General features: G+C 45.4%; 1 protein-coding gene across 2 annotated transcripts in view; it reads right to left on the minus strand.

Annotated features, from left to right (window-relative positions):
• Positions 1-8176: 8176 nt before the first annotated feature.
• Positions 8177-18684, minus strand: part of MLXIP (MLX interacting protein) — a 56684-nt gene continuing 46176 nt past the window's right edge. For both annotated transcript variants that reach the window (XM_083418240.1, XM_083418241.1), the window contains 4 exons: positions 18321-18448; positions 16963-17086; positions 14669-14798; positions 8177-12954 (listed from right to left, as the gene is read on the minus strand). In XM_083418240.1, coding sequence (XP_083274366.1) covers positions 12839-12954; positions 14669-14798; positions 16963-17086; positions 18321-18448 — 498 coding nt within the window. In that variant the 3' untranslated portion in view covers positions 8177-12838. The remainder of the gene's footprint in view (positions 12955-14668; positions 14799-16962; positions 17087-18320; positions 18449-18684) is intronic.

The following is an 18684-nucleotide window of genomic DNA, read 5'->3' on the forward strand; positions in this document are numbered from 1 at the left end:
GTAAAGATCAGCTGGTCACATTTTTGTATACAGAAGACATTTCCCCTGGAGAAACTAAGGCTCCTATGAGTTAAGTGTCCCTGAGCTCAGTGGGGCTGACCTCTGAGTAATGATTTAATTGCAAGGGAATTAAAACGTCATTTCAAAACACAAATAAAATGGGAAGGAGACAATTCCTTCCTGTGGAAAGTCGATTCCTGCCAATAAATGTGGCTTTTTAATTTGATTTATAGACCCAAGAAATTCACACTGCAGTATGTCTAAATGTTTTTAATGCATATATTTATTCTATTTTTTAAAAAAAATCTATTTATTTTTATATTGACATTTGTGTGTGTGTAATTTATAAAGTGTAATTATATTAAAGAGAGGTTTATACAATAATATATATTTTATTGATCTCAGGACGAAACTGGGGCAGGTGCCTTTAAATATTTAAATATATTTTTAAAGTATTTGAAAGATCCTCCGTTATATGTATTTCTGTATTTATTTATGTATTTGTAAGCCACCTTTTAAGATTCACAACAAAATAAAATTATGATATTTAAAGTTAAATTGTATGTTTAACATTTTATAGGTTAACATTCAAAGGTTTCTGCACTGCCTGTTATGTATATGCCCACTTTTCAAATGCACTGGGACCTTAAAGCACCCAAGAGTTCATACCCTCCAACATTTCTCCAATGAAAGTAGGGACGTTCCCAATCTATAATGATAATTTTACTATTTATACCCCACGTGTTTTACTGGGTGTCCCCAGCTACTCTAGGTAGCTTCCAACATATATAAAAACATAATACAGTGGTACCATGGGTTAAGTACAGTGCTGCCTCGCAAGACGAAAAGAATCCGTTCCGTGAGTCTCTTCGTTTAGCGGTTTTTTCGTCTTGCAAAGCAAGCCCATTAGCGGATTAGCGGATTAGCGCTATTAGCGGTTTAGCAGCTATTAGCGGCTATTAAAGGCTTAAGGGATTAGCGGATTAGCTGCTAAAAGGCTATTAGCAGCTTAGTGCCTTAGAAAAAGGGGGTGGGGAGCGGAAAAAAACCCCAGGAATCGCAAGACATTTTCGTCTTGCGAAGCAAGCCCATAGCAAATTCGTCCTGCGAAGCACCTCCAAAACGGAAAACCCTTTCGTCTAGCGGGTTTTCCGTCTTGCGAGGCATTCGTCTTGCGGGGCACCACTGTACTTAATTCGTTCTGGAGGTCCGTTCTTAACCTGAAACTGTTCTTAACCAGAAGCACCACTTTAGCTAATGGGGCCTACCACTGCTGCCACGCGATTTCTGTTCTCATCCTGAAGCAAAGTTCTTAACTGGAGGTACTATTTCTGGGTTAGCGGAGTCTGTAACCTAAAGCCTATGTAACCTGAAGCGTCTGTAACCCGAGGTACCACTGTAAAATATTAAACATGGGAGGGGATTCCTTTGCTATACAGGGCTGCCTTCAGACAGCTTGGGGGTGGGATAATTCCATACCCTCCAACATTTCTCTAATGAAAATAGGGACGTCCTAAGGGACGCGGGTGGCGCTGTGGGTTAAACCACAGAGTCTAGGACTTGCCGATCAGAAGGTCGGTGGTTCGAAATCCCCGCGACGGGGTGAGCTCCCGTTGCTCGGTCCCTGCTCCTGCCAACTTAGCAGTTTGAAAGCACATCAAAGTGCGAGTAGATAAATAGGTACCGCTCCAGTGGGAAGGTAAACAGCATTTCCGTGCACTGCTCTGGTTCGCCAGAAGCGGCTTAGTCATGCTGGCCACATGACCCATTAGCTGTACACCAGCTCCCTTGGCCAATAAAGCGAGATGAGCGCCGCAACCCCAGAGTCAGTCACGACTGGACCCTTTACCTTTAAGGAAAAGTGGGACATTCTGGGATCAAATCAGAATCCGGGACAGCTTTTCTAAATCAGGGACTTCCCTGGGAAATAGGGACACTTGGAGGGTGTCTGAGAGTTTGGAGGGTTCTCATTGCACAGAGAAGCTGGGGAGCCCCCAGCCTCTTTCTCTCTGGGCCTCGGGGTCCCCCCAGCCACCCTCCTCCCAGGCCCTGCTCTACACCCCCCTGTGAGTGTTTCTGCCTGTCTGAAAGGTGTCCGCGAAACTTGATGATGCCTCTTGCTTCCCTGTATGGAGAACAGAATCTCTGGGGCTGTGCAGTAGAAAGGCAAATCTGCTTTACTGTGGGCTCGTCCACCCTTGACATGTGGCCCCTGGAAGGGAATGTGGACCCCAAGCTGCAGTCCACACTTCCCTGGGAATAAGCCCCTGGAATTCACACGGACTTTTCTCAGAGTAAACATAGAGAGGATTGTGCTGTGGATCTCATTTGCTGCACAGACCTTCTCAGTAACTTCTTCCAAGCATAGAAATGTGCTGGCGCCACTGCATACCCAGATGAAGATAATTGAAGTGACACCAGCAATGCAGGATACATGCAGGTGGACCCTGCAGCATGTTTACTTGGAAGTAAGCTCCAGCATGTTCAATTGGTGTGCCCATGAGGTTGCCATTTTGCAGCATCTGAATGAAACGGACGTAGCTATGGATTCTAACACTAACATTCTTTTAACACCATCAGGAATGTTACATCATTTTAATATTAAAATGGCAGGTGGGAGACCTTGCCTAAGGAGTTGGGATATGTTTAGCCTGGAAAAGAGGAGACTGAGAGGAGATACGATGGCCATCTTCAAATATCTTATGGAAGAGGGAACAAGCTTGTTTTCTCCTGCTCTGGAGGGTAGGACTCAAACCAATGGCTGCAGTACATGTGAAAAGGATCTAGGAGTCTTGGTTGACCACAAACTTGACATGAGCCACAGTGTGACGCGGCAGCTAAAAAAGCCAATGCAATTCTGGGCTGCATCAATTGGAGTATAGCATCTAGATCAAGGGAAGTAATAGTGCCACTGTATTCTGCTCTGGTCAGACCTCACCTGGAGTACTGTGTCCAGTTCTGGGCACCACAGTTCAAGAAGGACACTGACAAACTGGAACGTGTCCAGAGGAGGGCAACCAAAATGGTCAAAGGCCTGGAAACGATGCCTTATGAGGAACGGCTAAGGGAACTGGGCATGTTTAGCCTGGAGAAGAGGAGGTTAAGGGGTGATATGATAGCCATGTTCAAATATATAAAAGGATGACACATAGAGGAGGGAGAAAGGTTGTTTTCTGCTGCTCCAGAGAAACGGACACGGAGCAATGGATCCAAACTACAAGAAAGAAGATTCCACCTAAACATTAGGAAGAACTTCCTGACAGTAAGAGCTGTTCAACAGTGGAATTTGCTGCCAAGGAGTGTGGTGGAGTCTCCTTCTTTGGAGGTCTTTAAGCAGAGGCTTGACAACCATATGTCAGGAGTGCTCTGATGGTGTTTCCTGCTTGGCAGGGGGTTGGACTCGATGGCCAACTTCCAACTCTATGATTCTATGATTCTAAGTTGCAAAAAAGAAGATTCCAACTAAACCTCAGGAAGAACTTTCAGATGGTAGGAGCTGTTTGACAGTGAATCAAAGTGGAGGATCTACAGGAGCAGCTGGTAAAAATAATACTACCACCTTCAGCTTCCATGTTTATTTTCTTTAGACCCTATAAACCTGGCTTTGGATAGTCTCACCATCTGAACTTTTTGTTTCTGACACATTATGGTGGTTTTTTATTGGTATTAATATTTTATTGAAAGAATTTCAATTATAAAGAAATAAAAGTGTTATAGAAAAAATAAGAAAACAAAATGTAGAAAGAAACAAGACAAAAATAGAACGTAACTTGCGCATTGAGTTTGAGGGGTTTGAGGAGAGTTAACAGGACCCAGAATGACTGCAAAGCTTCCTTAATAGTCACTAGTAAAGTTGCCAGGAACATATTCTGTTTGGGAAATTACTGGTACATTTACATATAGGTTTCACTGAATCTCTTGCAAAGGTCAAGTTTCATTCTTATTTTACAACTTCTTGAATCTCAGCATAAATCTTAACTTATCTTAACTCCAGAATGACACTATTTTGTGGGAGTCAAGTGCATAATGGAACTTGTTTTCTGCTTTTGAATACTGCTTTTTTTCTGTGTATTGAAGTGTTCTGTTGCCCTAATAGTGTGACAAATCCTCTACAACACACACACACACACACACACACACACACAAAACACACTGAACTCCGTGTGGTTTGGATATTGATGGGGGAAATGCAATGAAAAGCGTGGGATGATCTAATAGATTAACAGGAAGTTGTGTAAACACCCTGGAAGCAAATCAAACCAAATGCTCAATCAATAAAGACTGTACAGATGAAAGCCAAATAAAGAAATCATCTAAAAGAGTCTCTAATATTTGATGGTCGTAAGAAAAACACTGCTCCTTTTCCCTTATGGGGTACCCAAGAGCCCATATAGAGTCCTTTTGCAGGTTCTCTATCTGTAGGAGAAAATAACAGAGACCAACCAGAGCAGGGGGAGGCAACCTAAGACCCGGGGGCCAGATGCAGTCCAATCGCCTTCTCAATCCGGCCCACGGACGGTCCAAGAATCAGTGTGTTTTTACATGAGTAGAAAGTGTGCTTTTATTTAAAATGCATCTCTGGGTTATTTGTGGGGCATAGGAATCCATTCATTCTTTATTAAAGCTGTTGCAACAGGGTGCTCCCCAACACACACAGGAGGGTGGGGAAGGACCCAGGACAAAGGTGTGCAAGCCCTTATATAAACTTTGAAACTGCCCACCCTATGTAGCTCAAGACCACTCCCCAGAAACATCATGCATACATCACAGAAGGGGTGTAGCCCAAGATCACCCGCTTAATACATTCTGTTGCAGACTGCAACAGAAATCTGAGTGCGTTGTTTTTTTCTCCTGTCTGCTAGGTTACTTGATTGGATTATTTGGGCATCCTGGCCACTCCTTTGTTTTCCTGAATCCAGGTCACAGGTGACAGGGTCACCCTATTCATATCTTAAATGTGCCCTTAAGGCAGGATTTGTGAAAGAGACAGTGGGGAGATTTTCCATTTCCTTCGACCTTGCAGAGAAATATTTGAGGTCATTTTGGGAGAGATAAAATGGTTTCAGGACTTTTTTGTGGGTTTCAGACATGTGGTTTACATATTTGTATGTGTTTGCTTGGTACATTTATGAACATCTATTTTATATATAAAAGGTAAAGGGATCCTGACTATTAGGTACAGTCGTGACCGACTCTGGGGTTGCGGCACTCATCTCACTTTATTGGCCGAGGGAGCCGGCGTACAGCTTCCGGGTCATGTGGCCAGCATGACTAAGCCACTTCTGGCGAACCAGAGCAACACACAGAAACGGCGTTTAACTTCCCGCCGGAGTGGTACCTATTTATCTACTTGCACTTTTGATGTGCTTTCAAACTGCTAGGTGGGCAGGAGCAGGGACCGAGCAACGGGAGCTCACCCCATCGCAGGGATTCGAACCGCTGACGTTCTGATCGGCAAGTCCTAGGCTCTGTGGTTTAACCCACAGCGCCACCCGTGTCCCTGTATTTTATATATAGAAGACCTTAAGGTTCTCATAACAATGGTAAATTTCAAAGTTACACACAGAAATCTGCTGTTCCTTAAAGTCCCTCCAAACTCTTGGTATTTTGCTTCAGTTAGCACTAGCTTATTTATTTTAAATTATTGTAAAGTAAGCCTTTACAATATATCATCACTGTAATGAGCTGCACAACATGGCTTTTTTCACTCCCCATTTATCTGGCTAGCAGATCTGCAGACATTTGCAAGCATCCTACTCACGCACACTCAAAATAAGTGTGACCTGCAGACCTGCAACTCTGAGAAAGCTTGATAGTGTTGATTTGATTATTCCGATCCTTTGTTGCTTACAAAGAAGTTGATGCAGCAAGTTTGTCTTACGGAGGAAAGTGTGGTTGCCCGCAGATTCTTCAAGCACAAACGTGATTTATCACAAAGAGGCACAAAACCACCTTGCAGGAACTTTTTAAAAAAAACAAAACTCCAAGGCAGCAGAAGGGGGGGAAATGCACGCAATAATACTATAGGACTGCTGTAACTCTTCAGGTTCAAAATGCTGGTGGCATCGGCATGGTTAGCTTGGCTTACTTAAAGCACTCATCAGGGGGGAAACTGGTACAGTGGTACCTTGGGTTAAGTACTTACGGTGATTCGTTCCGGAGGTCCATTCTTAACCTGAAACTGTTCTTAACCTGAAGCACCACTTTAGCTAATGGGGCCTCCTGCTGCTGCCGCACCACCAGAGCGCGATTTCTGTTCTCATCCTGAAGCAAAGTTCTTAACCCGAGGTATTATTTCTGAGCTAGCGGAGTCTGTAACCTGGAGCGTATGTAACCGGAGGTACCACTGTACTTATTCATGACATAAATTCTTAAAATAAGAGAGTTGTACTTTATGGGTTTCCCCCACCCTTTTCAATTAAGCCTTCCAAAAGAACTGGAAGAATTGTTGTTCATCTGCGTAAGGACATCAGAAGAATTCTGTTGGAGCAGGCCAATGGCCCAACTAGTCCAGCCTCCTCTTCTCAAAGTGGACAACCAGAAGTCACTGGGAGGACTGCAAGCAGGACCTAAGCGGAGCAGTCCTCTCCTCACTTGTGTTTCCTAGCAACTGGCTACAGATACATGACCTCTACTGCAAAGCCATCTGTCAGGGAACTGCCATCGGAGCTGGAGGCGGAGAGAAGGCTCCAGAGGGATGCCGGAGAGGGTCCCAGTAGGGAGAGAGGCAGCCCATCCGCTGGGGAAGGAAATCAGCGTAACACCAGTGAAGAAGGGGGGCAGATGGGGGAATCGGAGAGGTGGCTCCAGGACTCCTCGCCAGAGACCAGCGGAGAGAGTACGGGTACTCCGCTGCCCACACCCTCCATGCGCAGAAGACTTCCGCGCAGGCAGAGTAGGAGGAGACTGGGCGTCAAACAGCTTTTATGCTGGAAAAGGTTCAAGAAACGCTCACTGACGGATTCTGCCAGCGACTGAGGCAGCCACGAAACTTGAGGCTATCCAGACAGAAAGGGTTCAACCAAGTAACCTAGCCAGGAGTGGCGGCAACTTACGCACGAGCAACCCCTAGAACCATCACACCATCCTTGCCAGCAGTCATTGATAGCCTCATCTGTGAATTTGTCTAATCTCATTTTAAAGTCATCCAAGCTGCTGGTGATTACTGCCTCCTGTGGGAGCAAGTACCATAGTTCAACTATTTGCTGTGTGAAGGACTCTCTTATGTTTCTTGAATCCTCCCAAGATTCAGCTACACTGGATGTTCAGTTGTTCTAATACAGTGGTACCTTGGGTTACATACGCTTCAGGTTACAGACTCCGCTAACCCAGAAATATTACCTCGGGTTAAGAACTTTGCTTCAGGATGAGAACAGAAATCGTGCAGCGGAGGCGCGGCAGCAGTAGTAGGCCCCATTAGCTAAAGTGGTGCTTCTGGTTAAGAACGGACCCCCGGAATGAATTAAGTACTTAACCCGAGGTACCACTGTACATGAATGAAGAAAGTGGATCAAATGGTTGCAGCAGAGAGGAACTCTGGATGCATAGTTAGGGTGCATGCCCCCTAGAATTTGATGGGGAAGCAGCATCTGTTGGGATGTGAATGCTGTGACTGCACCTACAAATATTTGCACGTACAAACAGTTAAGAAACCGTTGGTCACAAAATGCTTTACCTCTCCAATGCTACATCTCTGAAGACTCACAGCTTGGAGAACTGGGCTGTGGAAGCAACAAGATACTGTGTTTTCATGGTGCTGGAGGTTGAAGAAGACGGATAGTGCATTACCTCCAGAAGTCAAGCGCTCTGCCCCAAGTCCTGGGGTTTTTTAAGACCCCAGAAAAAGATTAGTTTTACACACGCAAAAGCATGAGATGGGTGGTGGGGCTCATGTTATGCAGTGCAGACCTGTCTTCTCTTTGCAAAAATCTAAGCATCAAGCATTTTGTGGAACTTCTACAAGACCTCTCCTTCAAAGAGGCTTGTCTCAGACTCAGCATCGTAAGACGCAACAGCCACAATTTAATATTGCATCTTAATGGCTTGGAGCTCTCATCACACTTTGCAGCTCCCTAATCCTCTGGATGGGGCAGAGCACAAGTCTAAACCAGATGCACCACCACAGAGACTCTATGCCTCCACTGAAAACTGACACAATACAAGACACGCCATGGAATCCTAAAAAAGAGAGAATATTTATTTTGGTTGTAAAAAAGTGCAATTGCATTGTTGAAAGAGACCAACCCAAGCGGTTGCCACGGAGCACCATTTTCATGCAACAAAAAATCTTTCACAAGGCTGAAAGGAGGGACAGGTCTGAGATCCTCCCACAGCTCGTTAAAAAGGAAAAGAAAGACAACCACTTAATTATAAAAGCTTTTATCGTTTGTAGTTGCAAAACAAGCAATTTTGCCCAGAACAATAATTGAGGAAATATACAATTATCTGTACTACTTGCAACCCCATTTATTAAGCAAAATGCAACTTTATGAGCATCATTCAGATTAAAGCAAGTCCCAAAATATCCACAACCTTCCAAAGTACAATCATATGGAAACTACCTCTCTGCAACGCTGGTACCTTTTCAAAGCCATACAGAATCTTGATTGCTCACCACCTGTCTGGCTGAGGAAAATGATGGTAGAGTTCATAAGAAAAAGGTTCACCTGAGCAAAGGTAGGCAGTGTTAAGCATCTCTGGAGTGATACCCTTAGGAGACTAGATGCCAAGAAGAAAGGGATCTTCAGCTCTTAACAGTCAGTCCAAGACACGGGTGGAGAACTTGTGCCCTGCCAAAAGATGTCACTGGCCAGGCTGTCAGGGCTGATGGGAGCTGGAGTCACAAGTTCTCATCCCTGGTCCAAAAGGAAGTTTTTTCTCTGGTTCAGCTCATGAGGTGTGAAGACAGCTGTGATGAAACTACTAAACCAGCCTTCACGCAGCCTGGTGGCATTTATGTATTTTGGACCAACTACTCCCATCACCTCCAGCCACCATGACCAAAATTCAGTGGCAATGGGAGCTGTAATTCAAACATCTGGAGGGATCATGTTGGGGAAGATGGTCTTAAAGGGAAAAGGATCCTTGCCGTGTTCACATCTGGGTCAACCAAGCCAGCACTATTCATGCCACTGTATGCTAAGAGAAACAGCCAAACCTTGGTGCACACAGGGAGGCTCAGGCAGAACAAAACTGCATGCATGTGCCTCTTGCAGAGCTCTTTTCCACACAAAGAACTCTCACGGACCCAGCTCCATCTTTGCACTGAAGGCAAGTACCTGAGAGCAGCTTCTGAAAAGTAAAGAGGCTGACCTCTTTATGGTTTGCAAAGATGGTCAGTGCTCCTGGAAAAGGTGGATATTCCATTCCCAAGCTAAATGCTCTTACGCAACTCAAGAGCAGAAGGTAAACTGAAAGCATTTCAGCAAATGCTGAGTTTAAAAACCTCTCTCGTTTGCAGAGTGCCACAACCTGAGGAGAGCAAGGGAATGACAACGGACAGCTCCTGAAATAGAGGAACACCTGCTGCTTTCAGAGCTGTTCAGGTGTTGGACAGGCATGAAGTCTCCTGTCCAGGTACCCACAAGAGTTCGTTCTCCTGCATCAGCCTCTTTCTCAGAGTCAGGAAGTGGCAAAACTCGCAAATTCTGCTTGCTCAATGTGGTCAGCGGAATTTGCAGAGGCCCAGAGGCAATAAGACGATTGTTCCCCTGCATCAATCTTTGTTCACTAGGCCAGTTTCTGGAGTTGGTTGCAAATTTTAGAAGGAAATGGCAGTGGATTTTCAAAGTATGTTTGAAGAAATGGGAGAGTAGAGAACTTGGGGCCACAAACAGGGACGGTTCTGAGCAACTGCCCGTCCCCCACTACAGCTTGAGGTTTAGTGTCTTGGGGTTTTTTTTGGCAAGAATCCTCTTCAAATACTGCTATGGCTGCCAACGTCTGAGAAAAACATTGAAATAACAGAACTGGGTGAAAGGGAGCTCCTAGTTCTTTTCACACAACAACAGGTCAACTAGTGGCCCAGAGCCTAAATCTGGTCCGTGCCAGGAAGCTTCTGTCTATTTTATTGTCAGGCTTGTATGAAATGATATGAGATGGTTCAGGAGCCTTCCTCACAATTTGGGGGAGAAAGGTGCTTGCTAGCTCTGCAGCCCCCTGCCTCCAATGCCACCAGAGCCAGCAGAAACCTCCCTGCCCAAAAGAAATCACCTTGTCAGCTGCTCTGCAGATGCTGGCACCTGATGCTCAAGTCCAGCATTAGTTGGAATTCTTGGCAGGTCACAGGACAAAGCTGTTGCTACATTTTTAGGTAGCCTGCAGTCATTCTGATGCCGAGAAAACCCAAATTCATTGAGCAGGTGGGTTTTAAAATACTCCTCAACAGATATTGCATTGTTATGTGCATGGCTGTGGCTTCAGGGACAAGGTCCACTAAACAGGATGCTGAGGGTAACCGGAGAAAGCTGACTCTCCGGTGGCAGCCCACACTATGGAGAAAGGATGTATGGTACTAGTCCCTGTTATACCCAAGTAGGAGCTGGAGGGCTGAGAGAAGAAACCAGGAGTTGGGAAAGGAGCTAGGATAGCTCAGTCAGTAGAGCATGAGACTCGGGGTCAAGCCCAATGCTGGGCAAGAGATTCCTGCATTGCTGAGGGTTGGACTAGATGACCCTCGTGGTCTCTTCCAATTCTATGATTCTAATCTGGTCCCTCCTCCTGCAAATATAGCTGACTGAGAGACAGCTATGGAGGACCAGTTCCAAGGAGGAGGAAGGTCCAAAGAGGTCCTGGATTATGCAGACCCCTGGTGAACTTTTCGATTTTAAAAATACAGACTTTTAAAAAGCACTTAAGATATTATTATTATTATTTAAAGGAGGGTGGAGCTAAATGCAATGTACAGAGACAACTGGGATAAGAAGAGTTGGGGAAGAAGAATGATTCACAGTATCAGGCCAGCCTCCTGGACAGCTGCATGGAGTTCTTCTGGAACAGATGACCAGACAGACAGACACCACTATTCTAAATTAAATGCAACAAGCTGAAAAGGGCCTGAAAACAGGAAGCAGAATGGGATCTGTGCCAAATCTGCATTGTACATTCAGCAGCTATAAAATTCACAAATACTTATTAGTAGGGCTGCAACGTTTAATCAATTAATGGGTTATATTAATCGATTAAAAAAACCCCATGCTTTTTGACAAGCGAAAAAATTGCAGCAGACTGAAATGCATCTGTAGCTTGTTATAAATTATAAAAACTGCAGATGACAAGCAGAATCTTAAGAGGCATTTCTTTTATACCCCACACCCCAAGCATACGTTCTTTCTAGATGTTGTCTGCATATGTCATCATCTTAGTAGAGGTAGAGGCAGGCTGTGGGATACGTGTGTCCGTCCGTCCCCCGGCCGCCCCCCCAAAGCACAGCCTGCTTCTCAGGCGTAAATTCCCTCTGCTGGCCTTAAACCTTGGTTAATGTTAACCAAGGCCTGAAGTGACCTCCTGGTTAAGGAATATTATAGCTGAGCAGGGTGGTAGGAACAGAAGTGGCTTTTAAATGGCTAGAACATATCATGTTTCTAGGGACATATTTCCTAAAGTTAAAAAGACAGTTCACATCTCTCTGGTGGCACTAAGTCATTTGTGTTGGGTTTTCAGGGACAGGCTTGTGGCCTGGGGCAACCAAGAAGCTACTGAAGGTGATCAGGTAGGCAAGTTTTGTTTTGGAAGCCATTAGCATGCTATTAAGATGTGTGGGCAGGCAGGCTACTGAACTTTTTGCTGGTGGGCTAGTAACTTTTGTGAACCCCTTTGCAAGGCTAACACACAGCCTAGAGCTTAAACTAGTTGCACAGGATTTAAAAGGTCTCTGTTTAAGAGCAGAATGAGCAAAGCTTAAAGAAACACTCTCCTGTGAAAAGGGGACAGGCGTGTCAGCATATCTTGGCTTCCCAAAGGCTACAAAGCTAGAGCGGATTTCACATTAACAAAATACATCCTGCATTCTGGGTACAGCTGTGAAAATTTTTACATTTTCTCCTTTGGTTATGAATATATTTCCCACCCAGGTCACCAGTAAGGATCCAAAGGACTGCTTCTGATGCACCTGAACGTCTGCCAGGGTCCAGTGGGAGACAAGCAAACACTATGCCCCTGAAAGCCATTTCAAAATCTGCCCTGAAAGCCATTTCAAAATCTGCAGGGGAAGAGCGGGAGAAGAGCTGATCTAGTCCAGCATCCTGTTCCCACCGTAGCCAACCAACATAGCTTAGCACTGGTTCAAAGGCAGTTTGCCTTTTACTACGGCAGCAGGAAGGAACTTTAAGCTCTGTTACCTGCCAATACGGGTCATGTGGGTGCATAAGTCTTAGCCAGTGAAGGCTGAAGCCAGAATCCCAAGTAGAAGGGAGACCAAAAGTCCAGTAACAAAATATAAAAGCAAGTTATATTTCACAAAGATGGAAATGCATTTCCCTTTTAACAGATGGCTCGGCCCCCTCCGTCCTCCTCTCCGAGCCATGATGCCTGAGGTCAAGTTGCAGAAAAACATCAGCACTGCATATATTTTCAGTATGTTGCATTGAAGGAGTGCTTCTATTGCTGGGTGCAGATATCTCACTCTGCGTAGTTACCTGAGTTGGCTTTCCCGTTTGACCAAACCCAAGCACAGCATTTAACAATTGTCCCCCTTGGCTCCCCCCACCGCCACACATCTTTCTCGGCCAAGTGCCAAGGCCCCCCCATGTGCTGGAAGTTCAATCAACCACAAGGTCTCTCTGGGCCTCGGTAAGGCTTGGGCGTCTGACGCGGCTTGAGGTCACGCTGTTGCCTTTGGTTAGGTTTCTGCTTTGTTGAGCTTGCGCATTGCCTCCGTAGCTTGTTCTGGCAAGCGAGACGGGTCAGAGAGAATGGAGGTGGTTATGCTCAAGTGGCGAAGAGTGTTCAAAACCACTAAGGATGGGAAGAGAAGCAAAAGAAAGAAACCAAGATTATTTGCCAAAAGAAGTGATGTAAGCTCAAGGGTGCTTTGCAGTAAAATTCCAACAAAGACACAAGTGCACATACTAAGTGTGACCACAGCTGCACAGGAGAGATTCTTGCAACAGAACAAGTCTATCACAAAAGTACTATATTTTTCGCTCTATGACACACTTCCCCCCCCTAAAAAGTAAGGGGAAATGTTGTGTGTGTCTTATGGAGCGAATGCAGGCTGTGCAGCTATCCCAGAAACCAGAACAGCAAGAGGGATCGTTGCTTTCGCTGCGCAGTGATCCCTCTTGCTGTTCTGGCTTCTGGGATAGCCGCACAAAGCCTCCTCAGGGCAGGGGGACTAACGTTCCCCCTGCCCTGAAGAGGCTTTGCGTTGCTTTCGCAGAAGCTAGAACAGCAAGAGGAATTGCTGCGCAGCAAAAGAAGCAATCCCTCTTGCTGTTCTGGCTTCTGGGATTCAGAATTTTTTTTTTCTTGTTTTCCTCCTCCAAAACCTAGGTGCGTCTTATGGTCTGGTGCGTCTTATAGAGCGAAAAATATGGTGCCCTAGTCTATTTTATGCAACACAGAGGGTGTTGTAGCACACTGAACTGTGTATCACTCAAAACTATTGTGGACTGGTGGTTCCCCAGTCTGGCAGGAGGGCACACTACCTCTTCTACTGGGGGTTGAGCTCCCCACAAAGGAGCAGCTGTACAGTTTAGGGTTGTTGCTTGATACCAACTTATCCCTAGAAGAGCAAGTGGCTCAGTCCTCTCTAAGCTGCGCCTTCTTCCACCTCACCCCACATCCATTTTCTTTCCAAATACTTCTTTGTACTTCTGCCAACACTCAAGTTCCTGCAAGCCTGATGTTACCCTCCCTCTTCTTTGGTCTACATAAGGATCCACAGTCAAATAATGAGTTTGCTTTTAGCACATGGGATCCTGCTGTTCCATGGGGCTTCCAGTTTGGTTAGTTTCAGTAATGTAGTAGGATCCATTGTTCCCCACCATTCACTGGGTCTCAGAATGTATACATTTTTGAAAAAAATCATGTCCATCATTTGGTGCTAATCCTTCAAACTCATGTTTTTGCTCTCAAAAGCAATTTCCTCTTGACAACCAATTTGAGAGAAAATTTTGAATTCCTAGATATTCAGAATCATTTGACCACTATCTTGCTTTTAAGCGCCTCAGATTTTGACCAAAAAAAGCCCAAAAAACCTGGGAAAACATGCTCTCCATTTGTCTGATATCTTCTATCTCTCCCAACCACCACAGGGCAAAGAAGGAAGTAAAAAATTATCTCTGTTAGGATATCTGAATCTGCAGTGTGTATAGAAAGGTTTAGGTACTAATTCATTGTGTTCGGATTAGTGAACTTTCACATACCAAATGTTCAGAATGCAGGACCTGAGTGCACAGAATTCAAGTTAGCTTATTTTTTTTTAAGTGCAAACAAAAAAATCTCCCCCTAGTCTGGATGCTGCTAGACTAGGAACTTCCAGCTTCCCTGACCATCGGACGTGCTAATTTGGGCTGATGAAAATCGTACTCCAAACCAGAGTACACCAGACTGGCTGAGTTAACAGCCTTGACTGAGACTCTCCACTGATGTTTCAGCTGCCACTATGATGCTCCAGCAGGAAATCTGCTATAAACACCCCCTTGGAAACTCCCAACTCCTTACTTACTTGGCCTCAGGACAGGCAGGGAGCAGTGCTGGTCCACCCATGCCAGTGCTGTCTGGTTCAACTCTTCTAAGCTGGTTGTAGAGACCATTCCGTTGAATGTTTCAAACAATGGGTTAATTATGATGCTGAACTGCACAGCAATGTGAGTTAAGGGGAAAGTAAATGCACACTCACATTTTTGCAACAGAAAAGCACAACAGGGACTGTTCTAGAATTCATCGTGCATCTGGCTGAGGGCAGTTCTGGCAGCTAAGTCTTGACAAAGGAAACACATTGCTTAAAAAATCCCTAATGCTCATGTGCTTTCAGTACTCTGTCCAGAACCATGAGGACTAGGATAATGCTCTTTTAACAAAAATTAAAATTCTGGGGTTCTTTGGAAGCCACTAAATTTTCTATTAGAGGCCACTTTCCTACAGTGTCCTGCTCCACTTCCCCACTTGCTCTCAAAAGGCCTTCATGCCATGCACAACTGACTCATCTGAACGCCTTTTTATCTTTGTTATGAATGGTGGCTAATCAAATAAAACTGCTACACTACACATGGAATTCACGGCTATCAGATGTGCTGTCAGCTACTGGTGGCTTTTGAATGGGGTCGAGCAAGGTGATGGGCAGATCAGTCAACAGTGAATAAAAGCCACGGGGCAGCTGAATGGAACCTGGATGCTCAGAGGCCTGATAATTCAGAGCACCAGGCACAGGGGACAAGCCAGGGGGGAAGGCTGGCAGGGTCAGTGCCTGAATGAAGTGAAGAGTTCACTGCCTCCTGCCAAAATGGGATGCTGGGCTGATGGTCCAACCCTGTATGGCACTTCTTGCACAGTCCACTACTTTGTAGTGGGGCACCCCCAATATGGGAAATGCAACACAACGAAGCTTGGCTGATGCTTACAGCAAGAGCTTTTGGATACGAGGCAAACACCCTTTTATTCTCCCAGGCCTTTTAGAACTATGCTATTTGTCCGCAGAATGGATTGTTTCTACTGGACTTTAAACTCTGTAATTGATACCTTGTGCTGATCTGGGGGCAGGAAATTGAACTGCTCATTTCAATTTATGTTTAAGCGTTCGTACTTTTAGCATTTTTGAACTTGGTACAAACCACCCATAGGACTCTGTTGATCGGGCAATCAACAAATGCTCTAAGCAAGGCATGGCCGAACTTGGCCCTCCAGATGTTTTGGAACTACGATTCCCATCATCCCTGACCACTGGTCCTGTTAGCTAGAGATGATGGGAGTTGTAGTCCCAAAACATCTGGAGGGCAAAGTTTGGCCATGTCTGCTCTAAGCAAATAAATAAGGAGATTATCCATCAGTTAACATTCTAGCCATGTTTGATGCTGATGTCTCTGCAGCTGTGGCAGGACCAATCTAACTGGTAGAAACAGGAGCTGCTTGGGATGCTGTAAGTCAAGAAGCAGCAACTGGGGACAGCAATATTAGTTTCAGGCCAGTCCTGTACGTAGCTATGTTCAAGGCTCAGACACAAACAAGGTCTTGAAATAGAAAGAAAAGAAAAACGCTCCCTTCCTGCCAGAGCCTTCCTGTCTGATATACATCACAGGAAATGAGAAGTTATAATCTTAAACTGAAGCCTGGAGAATCCCCTCCCATCTCTCCACTATGTCAAAGCATCAAGGCTTCCGATGAGTTGTCTCTCCCACTGACTCAACAAAATCCTCTTGAGCTTTTAAGGGAGTTCAAAACCTAGAGAGCGCAACACATCCTGCTTGCCAATGTAGTTTCTGGATGACATGTTGCTTTCATTTTCAGGATGGGTGACCCCTTGCTGCGAAAGATACCAGCCTACTGCCGTTTCCATTAAAAAGAACCCCAGCAACCTATAAGTCACTTTTGAAAGTAGGAATGCTGGCAAGGCAGAAGGCAGGTTCACATGACCCTTAGGCTTGGGTGGATTTAAGGGACAATCTAGTGGCATGCCTTGACTGCTAAAGTTAAGCTATAAATCTGCATCCTGAAGCAAGTGGCCTCTATTGCTAACTATGCACAAGACGTGGGTGCCAACAGCTGGCTGCCCTGGAAGCTCAATGGCCCTTGGCTTGCTGCAACAACACAGTTCTAGGGGCTCTTATGTCATGCTAAGATTCTGCTCTTAATTCAGTAGCAGATCACATGCTTTGCATGCAGAAGGGCCCAGGTCCCAGCGGCTGCAGTGGAAGCCTTTAGGAGCTGCCTGTCTGAGTAGATAGTGCTGAGATCAGTGAACTGAGATCAGGTTCAGACCAACAACAAGGCAGGCACTTGTTTGCATGCATGGGAAAAGGATACGATCCAGAACTTCCAATTCTGCAGGGTCCTGCTCCTGACATATTCCTCAAACATGCTCCGCATCTGATCAAACCTGTGCCGTGTGATGGGAACACCCGTAGCAGGGAGCTGCTGCTGACAAGAACTGAATAATAAAAAGAGAAAACTATGAAACGTTTCCTTCCACTGTTAAGTCTGGGGGCTTCCAGGCTGGTGTTTATTGCGGGGTCTGTGCTGCTCACGCACACAAGTTTTTCTGCAGTGCTCACACAACACTGCCAGCCCATATTCCCTCATTCCCTTAAGCTAAACTTATTCTTTCCATAAAAAATTCAATAGGCGTAAAAGGTCTGCAGCCAATGACCCATTTGTGATAGTTAAGTCCCCACCTGGAAGCACCAATTGAAAAAAAAATATAAAACCAAAGATCAGTTAGGACTAAATAGCAAGAGATTGCTTTGTTCTGTCTTTCAGCTGATCCAAACTAGGCCTTTTCAGGGGTGGCTCCTTGCTTACAGAAAATTTTCCCTTTTCAGCCATCAGAAGACCCTGCTTTTCTTCTCTGGGCTCAGAATGATTCTAACATTTTTACTGCTGTTGAGTATTATATAATCATATCAGTTTTAACAGTGACTGTGCTTATGCTGTTGGGTTTGAGGTGGCTCTGAGTATTGTTGCTGGGACAACCCAGCCAGAAGGGCAGGGTATAAATAAAAATTAGTAGTAGTAGTAGTAGTATTGTGGTGATTTTCAGTAGCTTTATTCATTTGTTTGAAAACATTTTCAGGATCCTTTCTGGGCAAATGCCCATCCAAAGTGGCTTGCAGACAAAAGAAAAGAAAAATCAGACAAAATTTAGAACCCTTGACATAAAATTACAGAACTGGAGAGAACATTAATTGAGCCAGACAGTTGCCCAGCTAACAAGCACCACCCCTGCAAGGTCTGTTGAAAAAGATGGGAGGGAGTTCCATAGCCATGAGGCCCTCGGAGAAGGACCCCTCCCTCGTGGACACCCACCTCCCCAACCTGGAGGTGGGTGGAAGAGCAGGCAGCAGGCTGGGAAGGCCAATGCAGCTGGAAACAGTTGCTGCGACAGAGAAAAGGCTTGACCCAGCAGGTGGTATTACTTAAAGACAGAAGAAAGCGCTGCTACCCCTAACACTCAGTCCATGCTTGTGTACCAGGCAGCATTTACTGGGGTGTGCACTGGGACCAGTTAAGTTTCTGCGGAAACACAGCTGTGGGAATTCACTTCCTGAATCCCTCGTTTAGTATTATTCTGACATCCTTCCGTGCCTATACTGGCCCTGATGGGAATGGTCCCCTGCCTCTGTTAGAAAGGGAAAGAGAGAGCCCGTATGGCTTTCAAGCCTCACATGATGGCAGCATTCAGATCCTCAATCTCTTCCCGGAGGCGCTTGGCTTCTTCTTGCATCTGGGATCTCTCCTGTTGAAGCTTCGCGATATACTCCACCGTCTTCTGGAGTGTGAGGGCATGGCTGATCTGCAGCAGATACAAAAAGGCGCCCATTGTGAGTGAGCTCAGCAAACTTGAGAGTCAATGCAGTGAGGAGGGCAGGGTGTCAGTTCAAACCTGCACTCAACCAGGCAGCTCCCTAACCTTGAGTCAGTCCGTCAGTTGCCCTCTCGGCCTAGCTTAAACCTCACAGGGTTGTTTTGTGGATAAAGGTGTGGGGAGAGAACTATGTTTACTGTGCCCTAAGGCTATGTGCCTACAAA

Source organism: Podarcis tiliguerta (assembly GCF_965153285.1).
Source record: "Podarcis tiliguerta genome assembly, chromosome: 16".
Lineage (NCBI taxonomy): Eukaryota > Metazoa > Chordata > Lepidosauria > Squamata > Lacertidae > Podarcis > Podarcis tiliguerta.